The following is a 16337-nucleotide window of genomic DNA, read 5'->3' on the forward strand; positions in this document are numbered from 1 at the left end:
TTCGGTTCATCCAGGCTGCACCTGTCCTTGGAAAGAGCACCCCACCAAGGCCCATGCTTCCAGCCCTTTCCCGAAATCCAGTAACTCCACCTAACCTTTTTGCACTCTAAGTGCAATTTATCATGGCCAATCCGCCTAACCTGCACATCTTTAGACAGTGGGAAGAAAGCACAGCACCCGAACGAAACCCACGCAGACATTGGGTGAAAATGCAGACTCCGTACAGACAGTGAACCAAACCAAGAATCGAACGTTGAACGCTGGAGCTGTGAAACAACTGTGCTAACCACTACGCTGCCGTGCCATTAATAGTATCAGAAAAACGCGAAGGGAACCCACACAGACACGGGGGAACGTGAAACCTCCACAAAGTCAGTCATTCAAGGCTGGTATTGAACCTGAGACCGTAACGACTGTTCTTGTTTAACCTGACGTTATGAGGTCCAGAGTTGAAGGTTTAGGACTGTCAGGAAAAATACCTCCAGACTCTATTCCACTGGGACATTGTTTGTATGGTATGATACTGTGAGTATGACCATATGAGGTTGGTGCTCAATGACTCTGTGAGACAGCTCCCCTAGCTTTTACGCAAGACCATATGTTAGTCGACAGGTCTGGTTGCCATTGTCATTTCCAATGTCTGTTTCAATTCCAGGTGTTCTGTCCCGATTCCTTATTTTCGGGTTTTGCAGCTTTTGAATAAAACTGTGTGTTGTGCTATGTATTTCGGAAGGCATTTAACAATTGACCACATGGTTGTTGTTTTAATAAGATTAAATTTGATTACCTTCCATGGTGCGATTCGAACCAGATAATTATCCTCGGTCATTGGATTACTATACCAACGAAAATACAACAGTACCGCCGCCTAAACACGTGAGCAGTGTTTTCAGGGCCAAAGCATTTAGATATAGATATAGAGAAATACAGCACAGAACAGGCCCTTCGGCCCACGATGTTGCGCCGAACTTTTGTCCTAGGTTAATCATAGAATTTTGGACAATTTTTCATGGCCAATCCACCCAACCTGCACATCTTTGGACTGTGGGAGGAAACCGGAGTACCCGGAGGAAACCCACGCAGTCACGGGGAGGATGTGCAGACTCCACACAGACAGTGACCCAAGTCGAAATCGAACTTGGGACCCTGGAGCTGTGAAGCAATTGTGCTATCCACAATGCTACCGTGCTGCCCTTAAGAAGTTAACCTACACTCCATTATTCTACCCTAATCCAAGTACCTATCCAATAACCGCTTGAAGGTCCCTAAATTTTCCGACTCAACTACTTCCACAGGCAGTGCATTCCATGCCCCCACTACTCTCTGGGTAAAGAACCTACCTCTGACATCCCCTCTATATCTTCCACCATTTATCTTAAATTTATGTCCCCTTGTAATGGTGTGTTCCACCCGGGGGAAAAGTCTCTGACTGTCTACTCTATCTATTCCCCTGATCATCTTATAAACCTATATCAAGTCGCCCCTCATCCTTCTCCGTTCTAATGAGAAAAGGCCCAGCACCCTCAACCTTTCCTCGTATGACCTACTCTCCATTCCAGGCAACATCCTGGTAAATCTCCTTTGCACCTTTTCCAAAGCTTCCACATCCTTCCTAAAATGAGGTGACCAGAACTGCACACAGTACTCCAAATGTGGCCTGACCAAGGTTTTGTACAGCTGCATCATCACCTCACGGCTCTTAAATTCAATCCCTCTGCTAACATTTGATTGTTCTTTTACTGCACGGGAATGAGCACATCTTTTTGACGATTGACCTTGATGATGTTGGGGACCCATGCCAAGAAAATTCAATAATTAAAAGCAGTACTAAGCCACAAACCCTTCAAGGCTGCCCAGGGTATCGATTGGATCAGGGCTAATCTATGCGGGCCTCAATTCCTTTCTTTGCCATTTTCCCGTAACCGTCTATTCCTCAAAATATCAAATATGTATCCACCTCCACTTGAAGTACTTCTAAAGATCCAGCCTGCACGGTCCTCCAGGGCAGGGAATTCCAAAGATGCACCACTGTTCGCGAGAAAAAGTGTTGACGCACATCAGATTCAAATGACTGGCCCTTCACCTTGTAGGTATTCTCCTTAGAACTACTTAAGCACCCGCATCGGATGAAACATACAGGGTGCAGTGTTAATGAGGTCAGTCCATAAGAGGGTCGTTCAGGAGTCAGCAGCGAAGAATCAATTTTTGGGTCTGGCCGGTCCGCCGCTCTTTGGTGCACCGCGATGGGTTTGAAGGGTGGGATGGTCTGGGCTGGTCACAGAGGTTGTATGCATGTGACAGCATAGGCTGATGTTCTGGTAACCTGGGATCCCCAGCCTTCCGGGCTCCCCACACTCCCCCTGCCGAACACTGTCCCCAACACCATCACATTAGTCGTTTTGTGCGACCGTATAATAGAATGGGCAGCTCGCATGCAACGATCACTCAGACAAACGGTGGAACGTGCCACCGTGGGCAGCCGTCTGGGTGATGCATCTGTGCATCGAGGTCTATGAGATCCAACAAACGTCTCCACGAGGTGCCTGGAAGGCACCAGTGGTGTAAATGCTGAGGGCAACGGTGGAGTTGACGACCAACGGCAGCGGGCGTTCTCCACATATCCTCGAGGTGCCTAGTGTGGCATAATCTGGAAGATTTGTCACACTGATTCCCTGCTCAAGCGCAGTCTTCGATGCAATGCCTTATTACATCAGCACCTCGAATGACAGCGCAAGAACAGTACACATGAGGCCTCATGTGGCACCTCTATTGCACCTCCATCTCCTGGGTCTTTTTGGCAACTGCTCGCTATCCTCGGAAACTGCCTCCTGTTCCTCTCGAAGTAGCTCTGCTGCTGCATGCTCCGCAGTGGCAGGCTGCTCTACTATACGCTTCACTGCCGCAGCTTCCTTCTCCACGAGGAACTCCAGTTCGCACAGCCGCAGGGAACCTGTCAGTTCTGAGGTGAAAAGGACGAAGGCCACCATTTATTACCTTAATTCAAATATCTATTGTCTGCAGGCGTGAAAGGCCAATATGTTAGCATGGTGCATTCCCAATCAGATACACCGTGTTACGTGGTTATCCTGATCGGCTCTGTGAGATCTGCCCTCACAAGACCCGAATCCATCTCCACAACACTGGGCCAGTCGTTGCCTGGCACCATGGGGTTTCTGGCCCTCATCCCATTCCTGATGCCGGTGTCTTTGCCAGATACACTCCACAGCCGATGCCCAGCGGTTCCATGGGGCTACAGTGAGCGTTCCACCTCAGTGGGACGCGTGATGCCCCGCCGTCGATTCGCGCTGCCAGGCCAGGGAGGGTATGGCGAAGGTGGAGTGTCATAGTAGGGACAATCATACGGCTGGTGGCACTCTTCAGGACCAGAGTCCAAAGTTGGTCGTCAGTGGATGCACAGCTAGATGGCTGCCTTGCAAGCCGCTCCACTGGCTTGCACATGGCCTCAGTTCGGTGATGGGGCCACCCCAGTCACACGGCCCCTTCCCTAGTCACCCCCATTCCCGTGGCCGCAGCAGCGCCCCGCAGCACAGCCGGGACGACCAGTGTCTAGCCCGTTAGCACATGGTTCCTCTTCGCTATACCCCGCCTGCCCTCTCTCCCCTCTCAGCCACGCCGCCAGTTTCACTATTTGTAAAACACCAATGAGTGTTATTGTAGGGAGCTCAAGCCATTGAGGAGGACAGTCGTGGAGGCCCCGGAGAATTCTGGGCCGAGCGTTCGAATGAAATTCAAAGTTTTTTCAGGTACGCCTATTTGCATCGCATTGACGCCTCTGTAGAGGTGACTGCGAATTATGATTTTTCTTTTGTTAAATCGGCGTTCGCCGTTATTTCGGTGTCGCGACCGATTCTCCGCCCAATCACGTTTCCCAATTTGGTATCAGCCAACGGATCATGCCGCATAGGATACTCACCATGGCAGGCAGCGGAACCTATTAGTGCTTTAAATTCCGCATCTGTATGAACCAAAACATGATAACCTTATTTTATTTATCTTGGTTCCAACGTCTTTGTCCAGTGGGTTAGACTGGTCTTTCAGTTCTTGGGGAATAGAGCCTCAAGCATTCTCATTATAATTTGGCAGGGTTTCTGAAGGAAGGCATCGCTATAATATGGAGCACGTCGTCCGCTGAATTCTGCTAGATTGTTGCAGACTTCTGTTGACAGCGTCAACGGCAGCAGTTATCTATCAGCTTCGTGACGTTCATGGTAGCAGATATGCCTTGAAATTCTGATGTTCATGGAATAAGGTAGGACTTCTGAACTTCAGTGGTTGTCTTTAAATTGTGGGACCGTGCTACTTCCGTTGTGTGACATGACGCGAAGATTCAGGGAATAAACAGCTCTTATTATAATGTATCTACCTCATGGTGACAGCTGTTGATCTTTCCAAATATATGCCCAGGTATGCTTGGAATTTGGAGAAATTGATATGGACATTTCAGCGCACACGTGCATGAAGATATTTGTGATGTGTATTTTCAACAGATTGTTGTTTTATTTTCGCTCCGAACACTTCCATTATTTTCTTCTCAACTCGTCATTGATCGAGTATTTTCCCCTGGCTAGATGATAACATGTTGTGCGAATCTGAGGGAAATTGATATGGCGACTCACTGTTGATGCCAACCGCTACTTATAATTAATGAACATTGTTTTCTCAGCTGTACGTTCTTCTCTGGTTCTGCCACGTTCGTACAATGTCAGTGCATCACATCGTCAGAGTGTTGTCGGAGTCGGTATGCCTTGGCACTTGGGCAGAGCAACAATCTCCCCTGCTAAAGCAGTCAGCTGAAAAACGATGTGGAAGATTGAGGTTGATGACGAATCTACTTCTCCCTCAGTTAGTTCTCACACCTGCACGTGATTATCCTCCGGTTGTCGCTTTTGGATGAATGGGACTCCATCAACCGTTCTGGTCCCGAGTCATTCCTAGTGTTCAACAATTGCTTTCTCGCTCAGAGTCCATTCCGCGGCCTTATACTTCCAGCCGTTCTTCTGAAGTGTGTTCCGGAGTCCATTTATCCATTTAAACAGGATACAGTAAGTGACCGACACGATATATTTTTAAATCTCAGAATAAGTCAGTGGTTTCAGGTGAAATAATGAAGATTGGAATTAATGTTCCTTCTCCCATTATAAAAAAAAATACCTGGTGAGATTGCTGCGACTGGAAGAAAACCCGTACATATGGAGGTGATGAAATTAGTTGAAAATTACATATACATTTGACAATGCGCAATATTTGTTTGCAATCCGGTGTCGAGGCGATCCTACTTTCAGCATAATTTGTCAGATGTTTGTGAAATTAACTTTGAAGTTGCAATTGAACATGTTCATTCTCAAACCCGAAGAAGCAATGCTAGGCATCCCATCGTTTATGATTATTTTTTTTTTTTCGGATGATAGGTTTCAGTGGCCGACTGCAGTGTATGCCATTGAAGGATAATGCACCAGGTCTGAAGTCATATATCGATCTGACCGGATTAGATGAACAGGATTCTTTGTCTCAAAGTCATTGCTGCATCAGTTGGGTGCTCTGTTGGTCATATTTTTTTCTGATGCGAGTTTTTTAAAATATCAAGTTAGTTCATTCACCATATCCAACGTGCAAAAATGTGCAGGAGCTCTCTTTTTGTGCCAGTTATCTGCATTTCTTGTCCATTAACAGAACATTTAGTGCATGTGAAGACAAGGAATAAATAAAGCAATTATTTGAATTTGTACTTCTTGGTAAATGAACTGCGTGTACATTATTTACAGAAGACGACGCGGACAGAAAAGATGCAGGTAATAAAAAACGAAATATATAATATTTCTGCAACTTATTTTATGTTAATCCATCGAAAGCCAAAGATCACTATTGGACAACGATGGTTAATTGAAAGATACGTGCAATTCCAATCTGTCATGTTACGTTTGGGAAATAACTGCCAATGTGCCCAACGGTTCCTGTTGCAATTCTCAGTAGGAATGTGGAATCATGTGGGACATCAATTCTCCTTTCCAAAAAACATTTATTTGACTCGCGGGTAGAGTTGTCGTGTTCAATGCTTAATGCACGCCATTGAAAATAGGAGGATCGTTGAAATAAATGCAAAATGTAGCGTTTGCAGAAGATTTGTATAGCCATTACGGCTAATTGGAAAGGTCAGTTTCTGGGATATTCGTCCCGTTGATTTGAGAATCTAATATATGATTGAGAGGTATTTTTTATGTATTTCTAATGACCCAATATTAACCAGATTTGTAAATTATGGCAACTGATTCACATTTTCCAAAACCGGAAACTGGAGATCGGACCGGAAACTGGAAACTTGAACCATAGATTTAAAAGTGCAATGGCGGCCATTCGAGCCAATACCGGCCCTTGAAAGAGCACGCTACTTAAGCACACACCTCTAGCCTATCTCAGCAACCCTACCTCATTGCCAACAATAAGGGGCAAATTTAGCATGGCCAATCCACTTATCCTACACATTTTGAACCTTGGGAGGAAACCGGAGGAAACGCACGCACACGCTGGGGGAGAATGCAAACACCACATAGACAGTCACCCTGGCACGGAATTGAATCCAGATCCCTAGATCTGTGAGGCAGTATTACCAACCACTATGCCACCGTGCCGCACACACTTGAACGCAATTCAATTCGTCTGGAAACTTCAGTTGTGGTATTTAATTGAGGACAACGGGATCAGTTGAACCATATGAAGGTGTGTTGATCAAATCTGATTTGGACAAATCAAGACATGTCAAAAATAGTTTGTGAAAAGTTTGAGCGTCAATGTTTCTGGTCAGAAAGTTGAGTACTTCAAACATTTTTGTTCGTACGTCAGTTTCCTGTATCTATATTGCTTAGATTTTGGATCAATGGAACGCTGTTTTATTTTGTTCACCAAGTCATATATTCATGTTTATTGGGTACTTGATTTAACATCTACAATTCTGATATTGGCCAATCATCAATCTCGAATGCTGAGAAAAAACGATGAGGTTCTTACTGAAAGTGTCCAATAGTGCCTGATGTAACTGAAACCTAGTTCAGTCATTCGCATGCAGAGCCTATAAGAAACAGGTAAAATAAGAGCCGAAAGGTAAGCTACGATTCGTACAATATTTCTTGGGTTGAAAGTAGAAAACTAACGAAATTGTTATTTGTCTTTTGTTTAGACCTCCGAAAACATCGAAATGCTTTGCAAGGTAAAAGTCGGTGGAAAACGTATAATTTTAGTCATAAGTTACTTACGTATGTTCGTGTAAAGTGACTCACCTGGTGAAAATTGCGCCCCGTTGAAGGCCATGCTGATATTCAAATCAATTACGGACGACAGTAAAATGCTGAATAGTAATACCATTGAAGTGACGCCCACCTCCACGGTTGGTATTGAGATCATTTCTCATGCTGCATTTGATGGATAGTGTACTGAAGCCTCTGACTCTAAAAAGCTGCGTGGCTAGAACATATTAATGACGGTGGATGTTTATGCGAACAGGCAGGTTGTCTTTTCCCCACTGACGAACGCCCCCCCCCATCCAGCTAGATTGTGTTGAATGTCTTCAGTGTTGTTGGCGTGCAGTTCAAGAAAATGAGCATTGTTTGCATAATTTGCACATTGTCGTTGCATTTGGGGAGACACCAGGTCAGCTCTAAGACAAATATTTATGATGCCTGACATACACGTAGCCAATGCATTAATTTAGTTGGATACGCTAAATGTATGAGGATGTTAGCGTTTGAGGTGGAGAATCCGAGTAAACAATTGAACCATCTTTGAACAGAGACATGTGGATCAATTGTCGTTGGAGTTTGTCCTTGTCTGGGACTGTGTGGCAGAAATTATACTTTCCAATTATTAATCCAAGTCTGAATCTCGAACTGTTCTTTCTGTATATGGACACAGACATTTCAAAAGCATAAGAGAGATATGTGGTACATTGTTCAATACCGAAGAATATCCGCACTTTACATCATAAGATTGAGGAAAGGTCATTCTTTTTTGAAATTTAAAATTAAATACTTTATTCAAGAGAATAAGGTCCTCCACAACTCAGACAATAACACACGACCACCGTTGTGTAATGCTATCTATAAAATAACAAACCAAACGGCACATCGAACATTTTTACTGTTACATAAATTTAACTAAACGCTTGCAAACATAGATACATAGATTTCTCCATTCACCCACACAAAATCTCAACAATCTACACTAATTGGAAATTTCTGAGGGTTGAGGGAGTATGTTCACCGTTCCCAAGAAGAACTTGTAAAAACCGACACTGATGTATCTGGTTATTCCTCCAAACTTGCTGGCCCCTGTGGCTGCTGGTTCGTGAGCCTGGTGTTCCTCCGTCCGTGGTGGTCTGTTCGCAACAAGTGGAGAGTGCGCAAAACAGGAAATCTCAGGAAAGGTCAGTCGTGAAGCCATTGGTGATACTTGAATTTGGGATACTAATCTGTGATGTGATATCGTAGACTGCACCGCTTTGCCAGCAACAAACGTAACCATCTTCACTTGTTTAAGCTTTGATACACAAATGTTGACCGTTCCTTGATGCAGCAGTATAGACTCACAACAGTGAAAAAGGTCACCATTCTGCCGTCGAGTCCGCACCGACCCTCTGAAACAGTCCCTACGTATGTCTGTAACACCCCTAAATCAAACCCAAATAATCTCCACATGTGAAAGGGAACCGATGCACACCGATGCGGACACAAGGGGAATGTACAAACTCGACACAGTCACCCAAGATTGGAATTCAATCTTGGCGCTGTTAAGCAGCATGGCTAACGACCGTTGCACAGTTCCATTCTGAATTATGACAGATGGAAATGGACGTCACATGCTGTCTGTACGTAAAGGGAAGTGACTGCCAGATCAGTTCTGACAATAAGCTCTTTCTCCAATTTTTGAGATGGCTGTAACAAGGTCAACGATGACGTGGAACTTAAGGAAACGAAGGTGAATATTCGTGACAAGTTCGCGCTTTATGATTTGCACTTGATCGCAAAGTCAATCCAAACTTTCACGTCCTTGCAAATCATCTTGTGTAGATTCTATCTTTGCACATGATCTACCATTATGTGCCAGGATGTGAATTGTCGATTGCATACCAAAGATTTATTTTAATTGGCACTGACTGGCTAATTCTGATGCACAAGTCAACTGTATTATTTTTTATTTCCCGAACAATGGGAGCCACTGGTTAGGCCATTGTATATTGCACATCCCTAGGTGCCCTTGAGAATGTGCTGGTCGGTTACCATCTTCAATCACTGCAGTCCTTAACGTGTTGCAACACCCACTTTGCTGTTCGGGAGGATTTTGCCCTAGCGAAAGCGAAGGAGCGGCGACATGATTTCAAGTCAAAGTGGTGAGTGCTTTGGAGGGGAAACTCCAGGTGGAGCGTTTGCCTCTTATCTGTTGTCCTTGTCCTTCTAGATGGCAGTCGTCCTGGGTTTGAAAAGTTCTGTCAAAGGAACGTTGATGAGTTACTGCAGTGCATCTTGTAGGTGTTACACCCTACTGCAACTGTTCGTTGTTCATGGAGGATTTGAATGCTTGTGGAAGGAGGAGGAATCAAGCGGGCTGGTTTCTTCTGCGATGTGGTTGGACTTCTTGAATGTTGTTAGAGTGGCACTCATCCAGGCAAGTGGAGTGTATTTCCTTACACTCCTGACTAGCGCCTTGTAGATGGTGGACAGGCTTTATTTGAGCGGAGGGGGTCTGGCGGGGAGTTACCCGTGGTACGATTCCTAGCCTTTTACCTGCATTGATAGACACAGTTTAATATGGCTCGTCGAATTCAGTTTCTGATCAAAGGTAACCCCCAGGATGTTGATTGTGGGGGATTTAGCGATGGCAAAGCATTGGAGATCAAGGAACAATGGCTATATCTTACAGTAGATGGCCACGTCTGGCACTAGTGTGGCACGAATGTAACTTGCCATTTCTCAGGCCAGCCCAGGATACTGTCCGACTATCACTGCATTTGGACTGGGCTGCATCATAATCCAAGGTGTTGTGAATGGTGCTACGCAATATGCAGTCATCCGCAAACATCCCCGTTTTTGACATTGTGATGGAAGGAAGCTAATTGATGTAGCAGCTAAAGATGGTTGGGCCGAGTTCACATTCCAGAAGAAGGCCTGTAGTTATGTTCTGGAGTCGAGACGATGGAACTCCAACCACCACAACTGTCATTTGTGCCAAGTGTTGCTCCATCCAGTCTAGCGTCTTCCTCATGATTCCTATTGACTCAACTTTAACTCGTGTTCCTTGATGCCATATTCTATCATATGCTGCCTTCGTGTCAAGGGCAATCACTCTCATCTCAGCTCTGACATTCAGCTCTGTTGTCCATTTTCAAAAGGCTGTAATCATGTTAGTAGCTGGGTGTCCCTGGCAGAACAAAAACCGACGATCGTGAACAAATTATTGCTGAGTAAATGCCGCTTGTTAATACTGTTGGTAACTTCTTCCATCACTTTTATGATGACGGGGAGTAGGCTGACAGGGCGTTAATTGGCTCGGCTGCATTTGTTCTGTTTCTTGTGTACAGGGCACACTTGGTCAATTTTCCTATATGCTGGTTAAATAGTAGTGTTGTAGCTGGACTGGAACGGCTTGGCTTTGGATGCGGAACGTTCTGGACCAAACGTCGGCACTACTATTGCGAGAACATGATCAGGGCCCAGAACATTTGCAGTGTCCAGTGGCTTCAGCCGTTTGTTGATATTAAAAGGGGTGAACTATATTAGCTGAAGACTGACATCTGTGATGCTGCGAACCTCTGCTGAACAAAACAATTATCATCCTCTCGGCATTTCTGACAGGACATTGTTGCGAATACATCAGTCTTTTCTTTTGCACATAAGAACTGGTCTCCTACATAATTATGGATGGCGATATTCATGGTACTTCTTCCTGCAGTGAGTTATTTAATTGTTCGCCACTATCCACCGTTGGATGTGGCAGGACTGCAGAGATTTGATGTGATGCGTTTGTTGAGGAATCGTTTCGCTCTGACTAAAACTTGCTGTTTATGATGTTTGCCACACAAGCAGTCTTGTGTTACAGCTTCACGAGGCTGACACCATATTTTTTTCTGTATGCCTGATGTTACTCCTGGCATGCTGTCCTATAATCTTTATTTAAACAGTGTTGGTGGTCATGGTTAGATGGGGAAATATGTCGGGCCAGGAGGTTGTAGTTTATGCCTGAATACAATTCTGCTGCTGATAGCCCAGAGACCCGTAGGAAAGCCCAGCCTTTAGCTGTTGCATGTGTTCGAAGTCTCTCCCATTTTGCACAGTGGTAGTGCCACACAGCTCGATTTAGAATCACATCAGTGTGAAGACGGGACTTTGTCTCCACGAGGACTTTGCTTCTACCAATACTGTTATGGACAGATTTATCCACAGCAGGACGATTGGTGACGGTAAGATCAAGTATGTTTTCCCACTTGTTGGTTTCCTCACCACCTGCTGCTGTCGAAATCCAGCAGCCCTGATATCCGTCCACCACTGTTTGTGGTGGCACTATAATCATAATCTTTATTATTGTCACAAGTATGCTTACATTAACACTGATATTAAGTTACTGCGGAAGCTACTACCAGCATTCTAGGTAATGCACATTGCGGTCCCCCAGCAAGAGCATATTCTACACAATTGGATCCCTCAGTGCTTCCACTGAGTGGTGTTCGAATCATAGAATTGAATCATAGAAATTACAGTGCAGAAGAAGACCAATCGGCCCATCAGGACTGTACCTGTCCTTGGAAAGAGCACCCCACCAAGGCCCATGCTTCCGCCCCTTTCCCGAAATCCAATAACCCCACCTAACGTTTTTGCACTCTAAGTGTAATTTACCGTGGCCAGTCCGCCTAACCGGCACATCTTTGGACAGTGAGAAGAAAGCGGAGCACCCGGTCGAAACCCATGCAGACATTGGGAGAAAATGCAGAGTCCGTAAAGTCAGTGACCCAAACCAAGAATCGAACGTGGAAAGCTGGAGCTGTGAAACAAAGGTGCTAACCACTGCGCTATCGTGCCATTAATAGTAACCGGAACACGCGAAGGAAACGCACACAGACACTGGGGGACCGTGAACATTCCACAAAGTCAGTCATTCAAGGCTGGTATTGAACCTGACTCAGTTACGACTGTGCTTGTTTAACCTGATGTCATGAGGTCCAGACTTGAAGGTTTAGGGCTGTCAGGAAAAGTACCTCCAGACTCTTTTCCACTGGGACATTGTTTGCATGGTATGATACTGTGAGTATGACCACATCCTTTTGGTGCTTAATGACTCTGTGAGACAGCTCCCCCAGGTTTTACGCAAGAACACATGCTAGTCGATAGGTCTGGTTGTCGTTGTCATTTCCAACGTCTGGTTCTATTCCAGGTGTTCCGTTCGCTTTCTTTGTTTTCTGGTTTTGTAGCTTTTGAATACAATTCTAGTGTGGCATGCTACAAATTTCGGAGTGCATTTAAGAATCGTCAACAATGTTGTGGTTATAATGAGTTCATATTTGATTACGATCGATGGTGCGATTCGAACCAGATAATTATCCTGGGTCATTGGATTACTAGACCAGCGACAATACTAAAGTACCGCCGCCTGCACGCGTGTGCAGTGTTTTCAGGGCCAAAGCATTTGATTGTGCGTTTACTGCACGGTGATGAACACATCTTTATCACGATCGACCTTGGTGATGTTGGGGACCTCATACCAAATGAACACATTAAATAAAACCAGTACGATGCCACAAAACCCTTCAAGCCTGCCCAGGGATTCAATTGGTTTAGGGCTAATCTATGCCGACCTCAACTCCTTTCTTTGCCATTTTCCCGTATCAAATATGTATCCACCTCTACTTGAAGATCTTCTAATCATCAAGCCTCTACGGACCTCCAGGGCAGGGAATTGTGCACCACTCTTCGAGAAAAAATGTTGACGCACATCAGATTCCAATGACTAGCCCTTCATCTTGGAGGTATCTCTCCAGAGAACACAGAGCATACAGTGCAGAAAGAGGCCTTTCGTCCATCGGGCCTGCACCGACCCAATTAAGCCCTTATTTCGACACTACCCCGGTCACCCAATAAGCCCTCCTCCCATTTTTGGACACGAAGGGCAATTTAACGTGGCCAATTCACCTAACCTGCACGTCTTTATACTGTGGGAGAAAACAGGAGCACCCGGAGGAAACCAACGGAGACACGGTGCAGACACTGCAGCGACAGTGGCCCAGCGTGGAATCGAACCTAGGACCTTGGCTCTGTGACGCCACAGTGCTATCAACTTGTGCTATCGTGCTTACCACCCGTGTCGTGTCCCTCAGACTCGTGAAAACGTCTCACCATTTACTCTGTCAATACCCCTCAGGTGAATAATGTCAACGCTCACTCTAAATGTTCCACGAAATTCAGCCAGACTATTCCAGGTGAGACCTCACCAATACTCAGCATAAATGCAATAAAGCCCCTATTTTTAAACTTCAACCCCTTGGCAATCAAGGTCCGGATGCAGTGTGCCTGTTGATCTCCCTGTTGGAACTGCCTGCTAGATTTTTTGGGGAACCATGCAGGGTATCACCACGATCCAACTGCACCACTCACCTATAGTTGAGCAATTGAACCAACAAATGTGATATAAATTAGGATTACTAGTTAGAATAATGTAGATGTGAGCCAGTCTGATGGTAGTGAGCTGACGGCAAAGAACAACGGGATTCAGCAAAGCATGGCTAGAAGGGGGGATGGACCGTCGTGCAGGGTGGTGAAAAGGAAGCTGGGTAACAAGAGGCCCAGGGTTGAAGAATGCGAAGTGAGCCAATCAGGATATATGGCCAGGTCAGGAGGTGTATAGGATGACCTATGGCAATCTTGCATGTGAAACTTGATGCCATCTGAATTATATGTGCAGAGTTCTCTTTGACTCCGATTTCACTCGGTTCTGGGGTTTCAGAATACTGCATATGTTCTGAATCTCTATAGAGCGTGTCAGCCTTGCAAGTTGTTTAAAAATAAATAACACAATACCTACAAATCCATCTCGAGTTTTATTGAGGCCAGACTGACGGGTAAAGAACTTGATTTGTCATTTGGTGCCGAAAACACTGGATTTCTCCAGACGGTCACTGGCCAGCGGCCAAATCAGAATTCGACTGATGTTGGACAAGGGAAGTGGAAATGGACCCACAATGTGAGTTGCTGGAAAATGACCACATTGATTTTCCCCTTTCCTCATGGTCTGATTGGTCTGGTCACACGCGGTTGGCACGGAAAGATCGTCTCGACGAAATCAAAGGACAGACTGTGGATTACAAAACTAAAAAATTCAGTCGATGAAGGTGCGACTGAGGGTTGGAAAAAAAACTGATGGGATGTCGGAAAGACAGTTCAGTTAAGGGTTGATTGCGGAACTGATGGGATGTCAGAGAGACAGTTCAGTTAAGGGTTGATTGCGGAATTGATGTGATGACGGGAAGACAGTTCAGTTCCACATGTGTTTTGGAAACTATAATTGATTAAGCTAAAATTGTATCCTTGGACTGTAGCGGCGAACAACGCAGTCTTGAGGACTAGTTCGAGATTATGGGGAATTGTTTGGATAACACGAATGATCCAAAAACTTCATTGCAAATATTATGTGATATTTATCCAGATAAAGCGAGAGATTTTAGAAAAATGTCAGCAACTTTAAGGAAGAAATTGGGTGACAAATGGCCACTAGGGGACACTAAAGATCTGGAGATGATTAAACAAATCCAGGGTGAAATATGGAAAAAAAGCCAAAGTATGCGGGCCAAAGAGCTGATTGGATTATGGAGACAATATTGTCAAGAGGAGAGGAATAAGATCATGTTATCAAGTTGGCAAGAAAATGCCCTTAAAATGGAGTTTCCAATTGGTGAAGGGGGAACCAGAAAACTCTGGAGATCTTGAAAAAGGAGTGTGCATTCAAAAAACGCGCAGGTAAAGAGAGGGAGATACCTAACAGGGCAGGCTCGATTAAAAAATGGGCTACGTAGTTCATTGACTGGCCTTGCATTGACAGAGGCAGATGATGACCTAGAGAATTGGACCATGTCGGGTAGAGTCCCGACGGCACCAGCGGCATTTCCCGCACTAATTCCAGAACTACCAGGGTGTCGTAATTTATATCCAGTCGCTGCTTCCCAGATTCAAATTATGCCAGCCTCTCCAGTCCCTTCGGTTGCTGTTAGAGAAGGGCGCTCTGTTCCACAAGCCCAGTTAGCTCTAGGACCAGATCGCGGACAAAGAGAGAGGGGTCTGATCTGGGAAGCAGTGACTGGATTTAAATTATGATGCCCTGGTGGTTCTGGAATTAGCACGGCCAATGCCGCTGGTGCCGTCGGGACTCTAACCGACATGGTCCAATTTTCTAGGTCCTCATCTGCCTCTCCAGTCCCTTCGGATGATAGTTTGGGTCCGGTTTTTGCACCTTTACCGTCTGTGAGAGAAGGGGAGCTCTGTTCCACAAGCCAGGTTAGCTATGGGACCCGATCTCGGACAATGGGAAAGGGGCCTGATCCTATCAGAAACAATTACGCATACCACCAAGATCCCTTAATCTAATATGATAGGACAGGAAAATATGAGAACACAGGGTGAGGACGGGAATAGTTCTGAGGAGACGGAGCTCCCCCTATGGGAAGGGAAGGACGTCGAAGTCTTTGAAGAGCCACAGGAATCCGCTAAAGCGCCCCCTAATGAGACTCTGAGACAGTTGCCGATTAGGAAAATACCCAACCCTGATGCTGCTACAGCAGCAGCCCAGCCCACGATAGACGTTTATCTCCCATGGAGACCCAGTGAGATGATGGCTATTCTGGCTGCAATCCGCGACAGGAAGAAATCTCCTGCTGCTTTCGTAGACGATCTGAGAACTACCATCTCAGTTTATCAAGCTGATTCTATGGACCTTTGTGCCCTAGTCGAGCAGGGTTTAACCCCAGCAGAGTAACTCAGTCACCTCAACCACTTGAATTATGCTAGCTACGCCGCACTTCAGCAAGCCCATGCCTTGGACGGTGATAGACGGGTACAGATCCTGAATGCGTTCAATGCCGCATTTCAAAAGCCTATAAACATATCTGCTATCTTAAAACTCAAACCTAAAAAGACTGAGGAGCCAGAAGAATCCCTGGAACGCTTTAATAAAATCAACCGTGGGCAGTCAGGCGACTTGCTGTACCAAAATGGCCAGCATTCCTCTCAATATTGTGCTATGTTAATGCATTGCCTACCACCTTCCGTGGCTACTGTCGTAAAATGTAATAA

At 45.4% G+C, this 16337-nt stretch overlaps 1 protein-coding gene across 1 annotated transcript in view; it reads left to right on the top strand.

The window, feature by feature from the left end:
* Positions 1–16337, top strand: part of LOC119976764 (spindle pole body component 110-like) — a 546263-nt gene that overhangs the window by 118581 nt on the left and 411345 nt on the right. Inside the window, exons 12-13 of the mRNA XM_038817508.1 lie at positions 5784–5810; positions 7193–7222. Of these exons, the coding sequence (XP_038673436.1) occupies positions 5784–5810; positions 7193–7222 (57 nt within the window). The remainder of the gene's footprint in view (positions 1–5783; positions 5811–7192; positions 7223–16337) is intronic.

Source organism: Scyliorhinus canicula, chromosome 13, assembly GCF_902713615.1.
Source record: "Scyliorhinus canicula chromosome 13, sScyCan1.1, whole genome shotgun sequence".
Classification (NCBI taxonomy): Eukaryota; Metazoa; Chordata; class Chondrichthyes; order Carcharhiniformes; family Scyliorhinidae; genus Scyliorhinus; species Scyliorhinus canicula.